Source organism: Nomascus leucogenys, chromosome 18 (genome assembly GCF_006542625.1).
Source record: "Nomascus leucogenys isolate Asia chromosome 18, Asia_NLE_v1, whole genome shotgun sequence".
Classification (NCBI taxonomy): Eukaryota; Metazoa; Chordata; class Mammalia; order Primates; family Hylobatidae; genus Nomascus; species Nomascus leucogenys.
In genome coordinates, this window is record NC_044398.1 from 42,678,314 (window position 1) to 42,694,328 (window position 16,015).

General features: G+C 35.4%; 1 protein-coding gene across 10 annotated transcripts in view; it reads right to left on the reverse strand.

Annotated features, from left to right (window-relative positions):
- Positions 1-8,578: 8,578 nt before the first annotated feature.
- The window catches only part of LOC100598359 (ankyrin repeat domain-containing protein 30A-like), a 97,518-nt gene continuing 90,081 nt past the window's right edge, over positions 8,579-16,015 (reverse strand). For 9 of the 10 annotated variants that reach the window (XM_030799238.1, XM_030799236.1, XM_030799235.1 and 6 more), the window contains one exon: positions 8,582-8,670. Coding sequence is in view for 1 of the 10 variants with exons in the window: in XM_030799237.1 (XP_030655097.1) it covers positions 8,662-8,670 (9 nt within the window). In the remaining 9 variants the exon portion in view is untranslated. Of the gene's footprint in view, positions 8,671-16,015 lie in introns of all 10 variants that reach the window. The other variant, XM_030799237.1, reaches the window with a different exon arrangement.

Below are 16,015 nucleotides of genomic sequence, written 5' to 3' on the forward strand. Positions count from 1 at the left end.
ACTAAAAATAAATAGTACTTTGCCCCCCTAAAAACTAAGAGAAAATATTTTCTCAAAAATCTTTGCTTGCACTGCATTTGTATTTATACATGTTTTCATTATCTTGTAAAATAATACATGAGCTGATTATTCTGGAAAAAAACAGATAAGAAAATTTCATATGTGCATCATGACTAACACTTCACAGTAGTATTTAACATTCTTCCTCTTTTTGTACCCAGAAGTGCAGTTTTATGACCCTGAAGCACTTAAGACACTGACCATATCACTCTTTTTTCAGAAAAATAAAACTAAGCTATCAAAATAATTAAAAACTCAGCTAGCTGGGATCATCTAATTTATGTATTAAAACAATCATTTAATTGTTCCCCTTTATTTGGCAGCAATGCTGTCTGAGAAAGCTTAGATCTGCTCCTCTAGAATTTTTTAGAATATGAAGCCAGGTAAAGAAAAAACATTTCATTTAACATAAGCATACACTATTTTTCTCTGCATAAAAGAGATTATGAAATCACCATCAAAACTATAAGCCAATGTGCATTGATTGAAATGGGTATTTTAGTGACAGTGATACACAGTGAAAACTAGTTGCTACCTATTTATTTTAGTTCAAAAAAATTGTGGGTTTTTAAATTATTTATTTATTTACTTATTTTATTTTATTTTTTATTTATCTTTTTTTTTGGTGAGACTATGGATGATTTTTTTTATTTTATAATTTTTGTACATTTCCTAAACTTTCTATACGAACAACAAATATTATTTGTTACTTTGTACATATTGTAGTTGTCTACTTATTCTTACTAACAGAGAAGTAGTGATGCTATTGCTTTCCTTTGTAGAAAATCAATCCCATCTTCTAGAATATCTTCACCTTTTCTGCTATCATCCCATTTGATCAATGATTTATTCTTGGTACTCTAGAAATATTTCCCAAATGCCAAATTGAGTTAGGAAGCATACATCCTCTTGTTGGATTTTTTTTTTTAATTTTTTATTTTTTATTATACTTTAGGGTTTTAGGGTACATGTGCACAATGTGCAGGTTTGTTACATAAGCATCCATGTGCCATGTTAATTTCCTGCACCCATTAACTCGTCATTTAGCATTAGGTGTATCTCCTAATGCTGTCCCTCCCCCCCCCCCCACTCCACAACAGTCCCCGGAGTGTGATGATCCCCTTCCTGTGTCCATGAGTTCTCATTGTTCAATTCCCACCTATGAGTGAGAACATGCGGTGTTTGGTTTTTTGTCCTTGCGATAGTTTACTGAGAATGATGTTTTCCAGTTTCATCCATGTCCCTACAAAGGACACGAACTCATCATTTTATATGGCTGCATAGTATTCCATGGTGTATATGTGCCACATTTTCTTAATCCAGTCTATCGTTGTTGGACATTTGGGTTGGTTCCAAGTCTTTGCTATTGTGAATAGTGCCGCAATAAACATACGTGTGCATGTGTCTTTATAGCAGCATGATTTATCGTCCTTTGGGTATATACCCAGTAGTGGGATGGCTGGGTCAAATGGTATTTCTAGTTCTAGATCCCTGAGGAATCGCCACACTGACTTCCACAATGGTTGAACTAGTTTACAGTCCCACCAACAGTGTAAAAGTGTTCCTATTTCTCCACATCCTCTCCAGCACCTGTTGTTTCCTGATTTTTTAATGATGGCCATTCTAACTGGTGTGAGATGGTATCTCACTGTGGTTTTGATTTGCATTTCTCTGATGGCCAGTGATGATGAGCATTTCTTCATGTGTTTTTTGGCTGCATAAATGTCTTCTTTTGAGAAGTGTCTGTTCATGTCCTTCGCCCACTTTTTGATGGGGTTGTTTGTTTTTTTCTTGTAAATTTGTTTGAGTTCATTGTAGATTCTGGATATTAGCCCTTCGTCAGATGAGTAGGTTGCAAAAATTTTCTCCCATTCTGTAGGTTGCCTGTTCACTCTGATGATAGTTTCTTTTGCTGTGCAGAAGCTCTTTAGTTTAATGAGATCCCATTTGTCAATTTTGGCTTTTGTTGCCATTGCTTTTGGTGTTTTAGACATGAAGTCCTTGCCCATGCCTATGTCCTGAATGGTATTGCCTAGGTTTTCTTGTAGGATTTTAATGGTTTTAGGTCTAACATATAAGTCTTTAATCCATCTTGAATTAATTTTTGTATAAGGTGTAAGGAAGGGATCCAGTTGCAGCTTTCTACATATGGCTAGCCAGTTTTCCCAGCACCATTTATTAAATAGGGAATCCTTTCCCCATTTCTTGTTTTTGTCAGGTTTGTCAAAGATCAGATAGTTGTAGCTATGCGGCATCATTTCTGAGGGCTCTGTTCTGTTCCATTGATCTATGTCTCTGTTGTGATACCAGTACGATGCTGTTTTGGTTACTGTAGCCTTGTAGTATAGTTTAAAGTCAGGTAGCGTGATGCCTCCAGCTTTGTTCTTTTGGCTTAGGATTGACTTGGCGATGCGGGCTCTTTTTTGGTTCCATATGAACTTTAAAGTAGTTTTTTCCAATTCTGTGAAGAAAGTCATTGGTAGCTTGATGGGGATGGCATTGAATCTATAAATTACCTTGGGCAGTATGGCCATTTTCACGATATTGATTCTTCCAACCCATGAGCATGGAATGTTCTTCCATTTGTTTGTATCCTCTTTTATTTCATTGACCAGTGGTTTGTAGTTCTCCTTGAAGAGGTCCTTCACATCCCTTGTAAGTTGGATTCCTAGGTATTTTATTCTCTTTGAAGCAATTGTGAATGGGAGTTCACTCATGATTTGGCTCTCTGTTTGTCTGTGATTGGTGTACAAGAATGCTTGTGATTTTTGTACATTGATTTTGTATCCTGAGACTTTGCTGAAGTTGCTAATCAGCTTAAGGAGATTTTGGGCTGAGACAATGGAGTTTTCTAGATATACAATCATGTCATCTGCAAACAGGGACAATTTGACTTCCTCTTTTCCTAATTGAATACCCTTTATTTCCTTCTCCTGCCTGATTGCTCTGGCCAGAACTTCCAGCACTATGTTGAATAGGAGCGGTGAGAGAGGGCATCCCTGTCTTGTGCCAGTTTTCAGAGGGAATGCTTCCAGTTTTTGCCCATTCAGTATGATATTGGCTGTGGGTTTGTCATAGATAGCTCTTATTATTTTGAGATACGTCCCATCAATACCTAATTTATTGAGAGTTTTTAGCATGAAGGGTTGTTGAATTTTGTCAAAGGCCTTTTCTGCATCTATTGAGATAATCGTGTGGTTTTTGTCTTTGGTTCTGTTTATATGCTGGATTACATTTATTGATTTGCGTATGTTGAACCAGCCTTGCATCCCAGGGATGAAGCCCACTTGATTATGGTGGATAAGCTTTTTGATGTGCTGCTGGATTCGGTTTGCCAGTATTTTATTGAGGATTTTTGCATCAATGTTCATCAAGGATATTGGTCTGAAATTCTCTTTTTTGGTTAAGTCTCTGCCAGGTTTTGGTATCAGGACGATGCTGGCTTCATAAAATGTGTTAGGGAGGATTCCCTCTTTTTCTATCGATTGGAATAGTTTCAGAAGGAATGGTACCAGTTCCTCCTTGTACCTCTGGTAGAATTCAGCTGTGAATCCATCAGGTCCTGGACTCTTTTTGGTTGGTAAGCTATTGATTATTGCCACAATTTCAGAACCTGTTATTGGTCTATTCAGAGATTCAACTTCTTCCTGGTTTAGTCTTGGGAGGGTGTATGTGTCGAGGAATTTATCCATTTCTTCTAGATTTTCTAGTTTATTTGCATAGAGGTGTTTGTAGTATTCTCTGATGGTAGATTGTATTTCTGTGGGATCGGTGGTGATATCCTCTTTTTCGTTTTTTATTGCATCTATTTGATTCTTCTCTCTTTTCTTCTTTATTAGTCTTGCTAGCGGTCCATCAATTTTGTTGTTCCTTTCAAAAAACCAGCTCCTGGATTCATTAATTTTTTGAAGGGTTTTTTGTGTCTCTATTTCCTGCAGTTCTGCTCTGATTTTAGTTATTTCTAGCCTTCTGCTAGCTTTTGAATGTGTTTGCTCTTGCTTTTCTAGTTCTTTTAATTGTGATGATAGGGTGTCAATTTTGGATCTTTCCTGCTTTCTCTTGTGGGCATTTAGTGCTATAAATTTCCCTCTACACACTGCTTTGAACGTGTCCCAGAGATTCTGGTATGTTGTGTCTTTGTTCTCGTTGGTTTCAAAGAACATCTTTATTTTTGCCTTCATTTCATTATGTACCCAATAGTCATTCAGGAGCAGGTTGTTCAATTTCCATGTAGTTGAGTGGTTTTGAGTGAGTTTCTTAAACCTGAGTTCTAGTTTGATTGCACTGTGGTCTGAGAGACAGTTTGTTATAATTTCTGTTCTTTTACATTTGCTGAGGAGAGCTTTACTTCCAACTATGTGGTCAATTTTGGAATAGGTGTGGTGTGGTGCTGAAAAAAATGTATATTCTGTTGACTTGGGGTGGAGAGTTCTGTAGATGTCTATTAGGTCCACTTTATGTAGAGCTGAGTTCAATTCCTGGATATCCTTTTTAACTTTCTGTCTCGTTGATCTGTCTAATGTTGACAGTGGGGTGTTAAAATCTCCCATTATTATTGTGTGGGAGTTTAAGTCCCTTTGTAGGTCACTGAGGACTTGCTTTATGAATCTGGGTGCTCCTGTGTTGGGTGCATATATATTTAGGATAGTTAGCTCTTCTTGTTGAATTGATCCCTTTACCATTATGTAATGGCCTTCTTTGTCTCTTTTGATCTTTGTTGGTTTAAAGTCTATTTTATCAGAGACTAGGATTGCAACCCCTGCCTTTTTTTGATTTCCAGTTGCTTGATAGATCTTCCTCCATCCCTTTGTTTTGAGTCTATGTGTGTCTCTGCACGTGAGATGGGTTTCCTGAATACAGCACACTGATGGGTCCTGACTCCTTATCCAGTTTGCCAGTCTGTGTCTTTTGGTTGGAGCATTTAGCCCATTTACATTTAACGTTAATATTGTTACGTGTGAATCTGATCCTGTCATTATGATGTTAGTTTGGTTATTTTGCTCGTTAGTTGCTATAGTTTCTTCCTAGCCTCGATGGTCTTTACAGTTTGGCATGTTTTTGCAGTGGCTGGTGCCGGTCATTCCTTTCCATGTTTAGTGCTTCCTTCAGGAGCTCTTTTAGGGCAGGCCTGGTGGTGACAAAATCACTTAGCGTTTGCTTATCTGTAAAGTATTTTATTTCTCCTTCTCTTATGAAGCTTAGTTTGGCTGGATAGGAAATTCTGGGTTGAAAATTCTTTTCTTTAAGAATGTTGAATATCGGCCCCCACTCTCTTCTGGCTTGTAGAGTTTCTGCTGAGAGATCAGCTGTTAGTCTGATGGGCTTCCCTTTGTGGGTAACCCGACCTTTCTCTCTGGCTGCCCTTAACATTTTTTCCTTCATTTCAACTTTGGTGAATCTGACAATTATGTGTCTTGGAGTTGCCCTTCTCGAGGAGTATCTTTGTGGCGTTCTCTGTATTTCCTGAATCTGAATGCTGGCCTGCCTTGCTAGATTGGGGAAGTTCTCCTGGATAATATCTTGCAGAGTGTTTTCCAACTTGGTTCCATTCTCCCCATCATTTTCAGGTACACCAATCAGACGTAGGTTTGGTCTTTTCACATAGTCCCAAATTTCTTGGAGGCTTTGTTCATTTCTTTTTATTCTTTTTTCTCTAAACTTCCCTTCTCTCTTCATTTCATTCATTTCATCTTCCATCAGCGATACCCTTTCTTCCAGTTGATCGCATCTGCTACTGAGGCTTCTGCAATCTTCGCGTAGTTCTCGAAACTTGGCTTTCAGCTCCATCAGCTCCTTTAAGCCCTTCTCTCCATTGGTTATTCTAGTTATCCATTCTTCTAATTTTTTTTCAAAGTTTTTAACTTCTTTGCTATTGTTTTGAATTTCCTCTCGTAGCTCAGATTAGTTTGATCGTCTGAAGCCTTCTTCTCTCAACTCATCAAAGTCATCCTCCATCCAGCTTTGTTCCGTTGCTGGTGAGGAACTGCGTTCCTTTGGAGGAGGAGAGGTGCTCTGCTTTTTAGAGTTTCCAGTTTTTGTGCTCTGTTTTTTCCCCATCTTTGTGGTTTTATCTACTTTTTGTTTTTGATGATGGTGATGTACAGATGGGTTTTTGGTGTGGATGTCCTTTCTGTTTGTTAGTTTTCCTTCTACCAGACAGGACCCTCAGCTGCAGGTCTGTTGGAGTTTACTAGAGGTCCACTCCAGACCCTGTTTGGCTGGGTGTCAGCAGCGGTGGCTGCAGAACAGCGGATTTTCGTGAGACCACAAATTCAGCTGTCTGATAGTTCTTCTGAAAGTTTTGTCTCAGAGGAGTACCCAGTTGAATGAGGTGTCAGTCTGTCCCTACTGGGGGGGTGCCTCCCAGTTAGGCTGCTCAGGGGTGAGGGACCCACTTTAGGAGGCAGTCTGTCCGTTCTCAGATCTCCAGCTGTGTGCTGGGAGAACCACTACTCTCTTCAAAGCTGTCAGTCAGACAGGGACATTTAAGTCTGTGGAGGTTCTTGCTGAGTTTTTGTTTGTCTGTGCCCTGCTCCCAGAGGTGGAGCCTACAGAGGCAAGCAGGCCTCCTTGAGCTGTGGTGGGCTCCACCCAGTTCGAGCTTCCTGGCTGCTTTGTTTACCTAAGCAAGCCTGGGCAATGGCGGGCGCCCCTCCCCCAGCCTCGCTGCCGCCTTGCAGCTTGATCTCAGACTGCTGTGCTAGCAATCAGCAAGACTCCGTGGGCATAGGACCCTCCGAGCCAGGTGCGGGACACAATCTCCTAGTATGCCGTTTTCCAGGCCCGTTGGAAAAGCGCAGTATTAGGATGGGACTGACCCGATATTCCAGGTGCCGTCTGTTTCCCCTTTCTTTGACTAGGAAAGGGAACTCCCTGACCCCTTGCGCTTCCCGAGTGAGGCAATGCCTCGCCCTGCTTCGGCTCACGCACAGTGCGCTTCACCGACTGTCCTGCACCCACTGTTAGGCATTCCCTAGTGAGATGAAACCGGTACCTCAAGCAGAAATGCAGAAATCACCCGTCTTCTGTGTCGCTGGGGCTGGGAGCTGGACACCGGAGCTGTTCCTATTCGGCCATCTTGGCTCCACCCCCTTATTTACTTATTTTAACAGGGGCTATGTTGCCCAGGCTGGAGGGCATTGGCTATTCATAGCTGTGATTATGATACACTACAGCCTTGAAATCTTGGGCTCAAGTGATTATTTTGCCTACTCAGCCTCCTAAGTAGCTAGGATGACTGCATATAGTTTTAAAATTTTCCCCCCAGTCAAAAAATGGAATCTCTCAACCTCTCTCTCTCTCTCTCTCCATATATATATATATATATATATATATATATATAATGTGTGTGTGTGTGTGTGTGTGGAGATATATATATATATATATATATATATATATATATATATATATAAAACCAATGCTTCAATTTATACATCTTGTCATTGCTGGCATCATTTTGGGATCTCCAGAAATTGATTCTTACTATGAGTAAAATCACCTGGTTGGATTGAATGATGTCTGTTGCATCATCAGGGTAGATGGGAACCCTGTACAGCTTTATGGAATTCTGGGTAGAAAGAAGATACTGGCTTATGTGTGGTTGTAGTTGCTATTAAAAGACTCAATATCATTGCCATATTAGTCATCGATAATTCAAGTGATAGACAGACATAAGTGAACATCATTTTAAAAATTCAAAAAGTTGATTTAGCTATTTTCAAGCTATTGTAAAACTGCACAGCAATAATAGACACTTTACAAAAACTGAGGGAAAAAGTGATGTAGGTATAGTGGCAATTAAAGATCCAGTCTTGTGTAAAAAAAAAAAAGACTTTTAGCTTTAAAACAAAACAAAAATGAATCATTTAAGCGTTCCATGTTTATTTACTTCATAAATGTATTTATTTTAGATTACTTTAAATAATGAACATCTACATGTGATTAAGTGTTTGGATGTCAAACATTCACTTCTGATTAGGGGTGCAAAACTTGAGATGGTAGAGGAAAACATTAGAAGTGTTATGAACCACAGCCAAACTCAAACCAATCAGAAAATAAGCCAAAACATCTCAAAGTATATATTTAGTTACTAGGAAATAATATTCACTTTCTAAAATGTAACTTAAATGCAGTTTTTAAAGCAATTCAAAATGTGTTACTTTAAGTTTATTGAATGAAGTTAACAAATGAGTATTTCATGAAAATGAGAGCTCCAGGGACTTTTAGAAAATTGTAAAATTTCTGTTTTCTTTCTTTGTTAACGCAGGTAATGTTGACCATTATTTAACACACATGAGTCAATTAACTCAGTATTTCACCTACTTAAAAACAAGAATTGCATCAGAAATCTGAAAACCAAAGGAAGAAAGATAATATAACTAACCATGAACAAGTAATTCTTCACACTGTTATTTTATGTCTGTAGGCTTCAGGAAGAAATCATGAATTTTTCTTCTAAAGTAAGTATTCTGTTGACACAAACTATTGGTAAGATTTTCAACATAAGGTGACGCTAGGACTGGCCTCCTAGCATGAGTTGTGAATAAAGATCTGGTCTGTTGTTTCTCCAAAAGAAGTTTCTTACTGGTCTCTGCTTGTCTCTCATGAGTTCTGTGAAGATTGCAAAAGGAAAATGCTTAGTATTTTATTTTTTCCTACATAATTAGAAAATGACTTGAATTTAAAAAGAAAACCCTTCTATAAGAATAAATAACATTTCCCACTAAACCGTGCTTTAACAATGAAGATGTGTGAGAGTATGCCTAGTGTATACAATTATAGGTTTTAAATTGTTCTTAAAAAGTACATATAGTTTTAGGAGGATTTCTAACAAAAAGTCTTTTTTTTTTTTTTGCCGCCATGACTATTTCACTATGTAGAAATATATCAAAACATCATGTTATATTTCTTAAATATGTACAATTAAAAAACTAAAACTAAAAAAGCTATAAATATGTGTTTATTAAACCAGTTTAAAGATTTTTAAAAATTATCCCTCAAAGATATTTTCAGGCATTTGATTTAACATTTCTTGTACATTTTCACTCATTATTTGGGATCAGTTACGCATTTGACACTGAGAAGTAATTCAGACAAACAACTCCTAGGGGAGACAAAGATAGCTGAGTGGGAGATCAAAAAGAACTAAAACAGCTTCAAAGACAATTAGCTACTAACATTGTGACCAAGGCATTGGAAGTGGGGCCTGTGCCTTCTGTCTTCCACACACACCTTCAGGCTAACCAAGGTGTTATTTTTAACCATTTTGTGTATTGTACATCCCTTAATCTCTGTATTATTAATTCCCCATTTCACAAGGATGCTTTTATAAAGAATGAAAAAACTATACAGGGTGTTTTCTCAGGGTGCTGTCTAATGATTATACCCAAGATCACTATCGAAGAAAGTTAACTTACCAAGTGTCAGAAAGTGAAATGTAGTAGTAATTGTACTTGACCATTTTGGTCTCAATTTTAATCCTCTAAACAATAGTTAAACTTATTAGTATTTCTATTTGGGGACATGCTGAAAAGTCATTTAATGACAATACTGCAGTCAAATTAAATGCTTCAAAAATACTTAGCTGAAAGGCTAATAGATCAGGTTGACTAGATGTGAATCTGAAGGGGAAAAAAAGCCATATTAAACCAACAAATGGGGAAGAGACATAAACTCTCCTGGACAAACTCTTTGAAGGTCAGTTCATTTACTAACATCATGTTTCCATAATTATATTATCCAGTTAACTTCCACTTCCCAGTGATGTTGTGAACCCGTCTCACTAAAAATTAAACTTTTAAGGCAAATTAATGAGCTTAATTTACTTTCTATAATTATATTCTGACTGACTTGTTTAGTTCATTTGACAACAAATCCCTAAATTTTAATTCCTCTAAATAGAGGTGTTTATATTTTTCTAATTCTGTTTTATTAAAGTCTTCTACAGTTTTCATTTTGGAGAGTTCAGATTCCAGATCTTTAACTATCAGCTCCATCTTATTTATTGAAACAATGTCATACTGTCTTAAGTGCTATAGGTTTTCTTGAGTTTCTGCTTGTGTCTAAACAAATTAAAAGTCCTGTAACAAACAATTTAATTGTACATTTAAGAATAACTCAAAGAGTATAATTAATTTGTTTGTAACACATTGGATAAAAGCTTGAGGTGACGAATACCCCATTTACCCTAATGTGATTATTATGCATCTGATGCCTGTATTAAAATGTCTCATGTAACCCATACATACATATATATACATATATGTATATATATACACACCCTACTGTGTACCCACAAAAATTAAAATTAAAAAGAAAACAAATCAAAAGGGTACATTTTAAGGTAATTATAAGCTGCATAATTATTGTATATTTGTTTCCTTTTAAGTCAGTGATTCAGAAAGCAATTTTAAATATGTGAAAAAGAAGCTGAAGCTTGAAATACTTATCAGTAATGTTTACTAAATTGATAATAGCTAATAACTAGATAGGAGGATGAGTTCTGGTGTTCTGTGGCATTGTAGAGTGAATACAGTTAACTATAATTTATGATATACTTCCAAAACCTAGAAGAGAGGATTGGAAATGTTCCCAACAGAAATAAATAATAAATGTTTGAGGTGTTGAATATACTAGTTATCTTGATTTGAGCATTACACATTGTATACATATATCGAGGAGATATCACTGTTTCTCTATATCCCATAAACATGTATGTACATGTCAACTAAAAATATAAAACAATTCATCTCATTAAAAAAATAATAACATGGGCCAAACTTAGTGACTTAACTGCTAATGAATAGAATGTGGCCTGACCATCCTCACTCCAAACAGGAGAAGGGGGTACCAAGGGCAAGCAGTTTGAGATAGGGAGCCTTTTCTAAACTAATGTTGCAAATCTCATAGTATAACTCTTACCATATTCCATTTATTCAAAGCAAGTTCCATCTATGAATGCCTAGAAGCTCCAATGTAGGTGATCTGGCTGCCTGCCACAGCCAACATTCTAGGCAATGGCCAGCATTAACAACAAGACACATAGCTGAGCAAACCTTCAGATTATTGTAGTTTCCCAGTCTTTGAGCTGTCCCCAGGAAAGTTAAGAGGAACAGTGACAAGCTGTCCTGGCCGAGCTTTTCCCCAATGGCAGATTTATTAATAAAACAAATGTTGTGGTTTTAACCCACGAAATTGTCCGCAATTGTTAGGAAACAATAAAAAGAAAATTTGATTTAAAAAATGACAATAGAAAACTTACACAGTAGAAATTAGTCACCTTTAAAGTACAATCTAATAGAGGTTGATATTAATTTATTCATGACAAACAATGCTAATGAGAAGCAGTAGAAAAGTAGAATACAGACAGACATAAGAGCTACTGAGGAGAAAGATTTCCTAAAATTCCTTTTCATTAAAAATTCTTATTACTAGGCAAGTGTGCTTCTTTAGGATTTCCCCTCAAGTTAGGAAATCAGTAAGACAGGGAAGCAAAGAGGCAAGTTTTGAAGTGCAACAGCTGGAAAATTAAAAATATTTGGTTTAACAATCAAAATCAGATGTTATCTGATTTCATGGAAGTAAAATCTTAAAGCTAAGCAGTATTGAGTATTTATTAATCAATCTGGCATTCACTATTCATTTTCCTTTCCTCAATGAGAAAATAAAGAGAACATTATAGAATCATTTTTAATCATCTCAGAAGTAAAATAAATGTAGTGGGTTTTGAATGTTAATAAATTAAATACAATTTCTCCTTCACTGTACTTCAAGTTTGTCTATATGAAGAAGTTAAGACCATTTAATCTTTATGTTGTACCACAATGCTTCTACATATCATACAAAAAAATTAGCTTTGATATTTTGAAATTCAAACAACTAATTTCACTATTATTTGTCTCTTATAAATTGCCTAAACATAACCTGATTTTTTAGTGCTGCACTTCTGAAACTTTTTCTTTGAATAGGATAAAATATTTATTCCAAAAAATATGTATGAAGCTATAAAATATAGCTGTGCATCTCGATCTATTTAAGCAGAGGGAGGTATTACAGAGAATTGTGATTTCTGGGAATGCAGGAACTGTACCAAGAAAAGATCATCCCAGGTGTTATACATAAGAATCAGGTGCCAGGTCAAAAGAGGATCTACCTGTGAACTGCGAGATGATGAATTAGCTCCATTTCCAATAAGAAAAGCTTACAGTCTGGACTGACTCTTCTCTTCCCAGGATGGATAACATCTACAGATGACTGTACAAATTACAATGAGTTAATAAAACCTAATGCATGAAATAGTAGACTGTCAGATGATGTGACCAAGATTTGTTAGAAATGGAACTCTAGAGAGAGTCATTCAATGAGAGACTAAAGGTTTGAATAGAGAAACAAAGGAATGGACTCTTGTCTTTGTAAGCTTGACTTCACATCAAGTCATGGAGTCAGCAATGCATAAGCTGGCCATGGGCTCTTTTAAGAAACAAAAAGTAAAGATGTTTCTCTATACTGAACTTTTATCATGTATGATAATATACAACTGGTACTATGCAACATGACTGAAAAAGAGTTCTAAGTTGATTTGGTACTGGCATAAGAATAGAGAGATCAATGTTTTAGAATTTAGAATCCAAAAACAGACCTGCACATCTATGGTCAATTGATTTTCAGCAAGGATAACAAAATGACTACATGGGAAAAGAATAGTATTTTCAACCAGTGGTTCTGGGACAAATGGATATCCATATGCAAAAGAAAAAAGTTGGAGTCCCACCAAATACTGTATTTAAAAATTATCTCAAAATAAAATAGCTAAATTTAAGAGCTAAAACTATAAGTTTCTTCAAAGAAAAGAAAGGAATAAATCTTTGTGACTACATTTGGCAGTGGCCTCTTAGATATAACAACTCAAAATATGGATTAACATTAGAATTTAAAACTGCTATACTTGAAAATATACTAACAGTAAAGTAAAAAGGCAAGAACTGAGTAGGAGAAAATATTTGAAAACTGTATTTCTGATAGAAAACTTATATTTAGGATATATAAAGAACACTTACCATTCAGAAAGAAAAAGATGGCCCAATTAGAAAATGGGCAAAGGATGGAAAGAGACATTTCTCCAAAGAAGATATACACATGGCTAAGATGCACATGTTTTAATTAAAACATCCTTAAAATTATTAGTCATTAGGGAATGCAAATCAAAACCATAGAGGGGTGCCACTTCCCACCACTAGGATGGAGTCTTTCCTGGTAAAAATGTGGAGAAATTAGAACTCTCATACTGCTAATGAAAAATGGTATAGCTGCTTTGGAAAATGTACTGGCATTTCCTCCAAAAGTTAAACATAGACTACCATATGACTCAGCAATTCCACTCATAAGTATACACCCAAGAGACATGAAAACATATGCAAACACAAAAACTTATACCTAAAAGTTCATATAGCAGCACTATCAATATTAGCCCAAAATGGAAACAACCTAAAGATCTATCAACTGATGAGTGGGTAAATGAAATGTTTGATGTATCTAGACAATGAAATATACTCAGCAAAAAGAAGAAACTAAGTGCTGATACTTGCTACAACAGAGGACCTTGAAAATGTTATGCTATGGCATCTGCACGTGAGATAGGTTTCCTGAATACAGCACACTGATGGGTCTTCACTCTTTATCCAATTTGCCATGGATGAAGCTGGAAACCATCATTCTCAGCAAACTATCGCAAGGACAAAAACCAAACACCGCATGTTCTCACTCATAGGTGGGAATTGAACAATGAGAACACTTGGACACAGGAAGGGGAACATCACACACCTGGGCCTGTTGTGGGGTGGGGGGAGGGGAGAGGGATAGCATTAGGAGATATACCTAATGTAAATGATGAGTTAATGGGTGCAGCACACCAACAGGGCACATGTATACATATGTAACAAACCTGCATGTTGTGCACATGTACCCTAGAACTTAAAGTATAATATATATATTATATATATAAAAAATATATATAATATATATAAAATGTATATATAATATATAATATATAGATAACATATATTATATACATATAATTTATATATATTATATAAAATATATATGATATATAATATATATCATATATAATATGTATATAAAATATATATATAATATATATGTATAAAAAGAAAATGTTATGTTAAGTGAAAGAATCCAGTCACAAAAGGCCACGTACTGTGATTTGAACAAGATAGAGCTTCCAGAACAGACAAATATATACAAAAAAAGTAGATAGGTGGTTCCCTAGAACTGAGCAAGGAATGGGAAACTAGTAGGTGACAAAGAATGCAGAATTTCTTTTTAGACTGATAAAAACATTCTAGAATAGATTGTGGTGACGATTGTATAATTCTGTGAAAATACTAAAAGCCACTGCAAAGAGTGAATTGCGTGGCATGTTAATTATATCTCACTAAAATTGTTAGCAAGAAAATCAATTTGATACTAGTGACTTGAAGTCATCATAGGATGGTGTACTGCTTGCTTTTATATCATTGGCCAGTGTTCAAGACATAGAATGAGCAGTATGCCTGCCTTATAGAAAAAGAATACATTAAAAATGTATTCTTTCCATTAGAATCAAGTCCATAAAATTAAAAAAAAATCTCTTTCACTGTTCAAAGCACTGACAGATTTCTACTTCCCCAAAGTATGTGGGTACTTCTTTTGGTCCCCAAACTAGTTAAAAAGTACTTCATCTGTTAGCTTATTCATCTGAATATCCATTTCAAGTAGACTGGTTTTAAAATCTCCATGGAAATTAAGCTTTCCATTTTAACATTCCTTTAACTTCTTTTCTGTAATTTCTAAAAGCTTCTTATATCTGCAGGAATGTATACAATGACTAAGTCAAAATGTTTCAGACTAATATTTAATAATTTCTTAAACAAACATGTTCTAACCTACAAAGAAATAAATCAATAAATTATGACCCTCTCTCTTTGGTTTTAATGTAACATAGTTTGAAAACATTCTAACAAAATTTAACTTTATGTAAGTAATATGAAGAAAATTTTACAGCATATATGACAGATAAAGGATTGATATTATAACCATATATAGAGTTTTTATAAATTATTAATATTTATTTTAGTATTTGGTTGGGGGAGAAGTAATCACAGTTTTCGAGCCATGATTACTTTTGCATCAACCTAATATGTTAATATAAAACACTAGCCTATTATTAAATATGAATTTTCACTCAGAGATCAGCATCAAAGGGGAAAAGCATATTTATATATGAATGTTTGCAAAAGACACAATACATTTTTTATACCTTTTGACCACAGTCTGTATAAGAAAAGAACACATACACACAAATTATCACGAAGATTATTCAAAGTAGAAAAATAGAAAGAAAACAGTCTGAGTTGAGGAGGGAAAATGAAACAGGCAGTTTTAGAAGAAAAGAAATGAAAAGAGAGATCATGTGAAGACTTAACGACTGTTGTAGGAAGAGATCTAAAGATCTTTGCTAGCACAGTGCTAACAAAGTGAAAGGCATCCAAAACCATGCAGAGAAAGATAATGAGAGAAAAATATTAATTGGAATCAGAGAACAAATTAAAGTTTTCAGCAAATAGAAAAGCAGCCGTGTTGGGGGCTTCAAAGGCACTGAGGAAAATTCTATTTTTAATCTGAGTGGCAGAAACACAATTACTCATTTACTCTTTTTTAGGTCATACATATTTTTTATTATAACATACATATTTATATATATATAATATATGTGTATATATACACATATGTGTGTGTGTGTATCAAAAACAACAGAAGTTTAGTGATATATATATGTAGCTCACATATGCATGGGAGATATCAGTAGAAAATAAGTAAATATCCATAATATATTTTAAAACTAAAAAAAAAAAGAGACTAAAAGTTAATCAAGATAATTTTTGATGATGTTTAAAAATAA